The sequence below is a fragment of the Cystoisospora suis genome (assembly GCF_002600585.1).
Source record: "Cystoisospora suis strain Wien I chromosome Unknown contig_1200, whole genome shotgun sequence".
In the NCBI taxonomy this organism is placed as follows: domain Eukaryota; phylum Apicomplexa; class Conoidasida; order Eucoccidiorida; family Sarcocystidae; genus Cystoisospora; species Cystoisospora suis.
In genome coordinates, this window is record NW_027154001.1 from 1,296 (window position 1) to 4,165 (window position 2,870).

The 2,870-nt window shown below is 43.4% G+C and overlaps 1 protein-coding gene across 1 annotated transcript in view; it reads right to left on the reverse strand.

The window, feature by feature from the left end:
• CSUI_002817 (wd g-beta repeat-containing protein) overlaps nucleotides 1–2,555 on the reverse strand; it is a gene marked incomplete at its 3' end in the record, with an annotated part of 3,850 nt that extends 1,295 nt beyond the window's left edge. The window contains exons 1-2 of the mRNA XM_068063016.1: nucleotides 951–2,555; nucleotides 87–171 (exon numbers count right to left, since the gene is read on the reverse strand). Coding sequence (XP_067925005.1) covers nucleotides 87–171; nucleotides 951–1,548 — 683 coding nt within the window. The remainder of the gene's footprint in view (nucleotides 1–86; nucleotides 172–950) is intronic.
• Nucleotides 2,556–2,870: the final 315 nt, after the last annotated feature.

Here is a 2,870-nt window from a genome sequence, read left to right on the forward strand (position 1 = left end):
AAGAAAAAGAAGAGGAGAAAGAAGAAGAAGAGGAAGAAGAAGAGAAAGAAGAAGAAGAAGAGTGGTATTCTTGAGCGGCGGCGTACGATTGCGGTGGAGATTTCCATAGAGTTTGACCTCCTTCAACATTCGACTGAACGATGGTGCCGTCAGTAGAAGCTGTATATACACCTGAAAACAACAACGCAAAGAAACATAGCAGAAGGAGACTGTAAAAGACAAGAGAAAGAAAGACTTCTTTTTACGACGAATACAGGCAGATCCATATATAGAGAGATAAAATGACTAGACAGGAGAAAGATGAAGACGCGGAAGGAGGAGAAGAAAAAACGGCGACCGACAATGAAGAGAAAGAAAGACCTCGTTCATCGAGAGTGCTAGTGAAAGGACGAGAAGTTCACGGGAGAGAGAAAGAAGGAGAGAGAGAAGTTCAAGAAGACAGGAGAAGAACAGAGAGAGACGGAAAGAGAGACAAAGAAAACGAGAGAAAAAGACTGAAATATCTCCAGAGAGAAAGAAGTCCGTCTCCCATCTCTGGTTTTCTGCTGTATGTACACCTCGAATGTACAGGAAAGATATCGAAGGTTGCAAAGAAATGCACTAGATCCATGAGGAGAGGCCAACGAGACGCAAAGAAGAAACGAATCGTCAGCAAGAGAAGACTAGTGTGTAGCATGCATGTCCGATAAGAAGAGATGGAGAAATGACAAAGAAAGATAAAAGAGGAGAAGAGAGAAGAGCCGAGTCGGAGAGAGAAGAGAAGCACAAGGAAAAGAAGAGAAACGAAAGAAAAAAGAAGCAGACGGGATGAGAACGAAAAGAAGAAGAGACCAAGAGAAGAGAAAAGTAGACGGGATAGAAAAAAGAAGAAGAAGAGGAGAAAGAAGAAGAGAAGAAAGAAAAAAGGAAACGAAGAAGAAGGGGGATGGAGGTCGAGTTGAAGAGCTTACTAGATCCATCAAGAGAAAAGCAGATGGACCGACAGCCTCTTTTGTGTTTCTTGAGAGCCTTAACTTTAGTAGAAAAGGTCTTTAAATCTTCTTTAAGATATCTTCTCCTGTCAAGCACATCATCGTCACTATCTTCTTCTTCTTCCTCTTCTTCTTCGCTTTCTTCTTCTTCTTTATCTTCCTTTGAAGTCGATAGAACCTTCTCTTCTTCATTCGTCTTTGATATAACCTTTCTTCTCTTCTTCTTTAAGAAAGAGCGATCTGTAGATACACTATCTTCTTCTGCTTCTTCCTCTCCAAGACGCTGGTTTAAAGCAGGTGAAGGAGAATTAGAAGCTCTCTCTTTCTTCTTTTCTTCTGCCTTTTCTTTTCTTCTGCGTGCGCGCTCCTCTTTCCAGGCGGAGAGCCGATCATCATGACAGTTTTCCAGGTGTACATACACCTCGTCACAGGTGGGAAGAGAATGAAACTCCACTTGGCCAGTGACCAACGCTGCAGCTAAAAGTGACTTTTTCTTCGGATGAAAAACGATGTCAAAGACAGGAGAAGAACAATAGAGCTCCTCTAAAGGATAGTCAAAAGAAGGAAGGAGAGACATCTTCAAGCTGCCTCTTTCTTCGAGATAGAGAGAGAAAGAAAGGAAGAGAAGAAAGAAGGAATAGTAAAGAATGGAAGAAAGAAAGAAAGGTCCCACTGAAGTCGCAAGAAGAGATCGAGCCGGCAAGAGTGGTGGGAGAAGAGAGCTTTTCAAATTTACGTAGGTATTCTTCTTCACAAGGAGGCAAAGCAGTGGGAATACACGAGGATCGAATGGAGGAAAGCTCCTCTGTAAAGAGAGTGATACAATAAGAGACAGAGAGAGAGAGTGCGTGTGTGTGGTGAAGGTGAAGGTCTTATGCCTCCGTCGATTGCTGAGACTTTCTGAATGAAAAAGTGAGAAGAAAATCCTCTCAGACTTGATGGATCGACAGTATCGATTTGAGCTTAGTGAATATCGAGACTTGCGAGCAATCTAGCTATCAAGAAGAGAGGGAAACACAAGGGACCTCAAAGGGGAAGAGAAAAGAAAAGAAAAAGAAAGAGGGAAAGAAATGTCAGGACTAGTTCCTTTTTTAACTGCGATTTATGAGGAAAACTCTGGGAGATTGCAATCTTTCTTCTTCTTCTCCTTTCCTGTTTCGATTCTCACCTTCTGCATGCACATGCAACAAGAGCAAAAAACAGTACATGCAGCCATCGATCTATCCATGTGAACCTGATTGAAGAGAGACGACTTCTCTCCTTCTTTTCACCTTCCATTCGCCTCACAGAACTGGATGGATAGGAGAAGAAAACGCTTTATTCTTGAAGGGAAGTCTAGATTTCCGCCAGAAGAAAGAGAATCTGTACGCCAGGGAAAGGGCGTGTCTCTCTCTCCTTACGCACCGTACGCATGCAGATCTCTTTATCCTCTTCATAACGCGGGAAAGACGAATCGAATGACCAGTTGAGGTCCAAAATTGGAAGGCTCAAGTGTACAGACACCTTAAGAAAGCTCGGAGCTTCTTAAGAAACTAGGGAGGAAGTTCTTTTCTCTTCTGCCACGAGACAGAAAGAAGAATCTTGATATCTGTCTCTACTGTGACTATTCCCTCTAATTCTGACTACCACTCGAAGACGAATCTTTCTAGATCGACATGCATGCAAAGAGATCACAAGGCATCAACCTCTCCCGGGAGAGCATGGGGTAGAAGGGAAAAAAGACACATCGTCAGCTCATGAGAGGTTCTCTTGTCTACGACAGACAAGCAAAGCACTCACCTCTCTTCTTGTTTGGAATCCATCCGGAGCCCTGATAGCGTCCGATCAGGTGTGGCGCAAGAGGGCAGGAAGGCGCTATGTATGTACAGATGTGCATGGTGACGGGAAGGATCTTTCTTT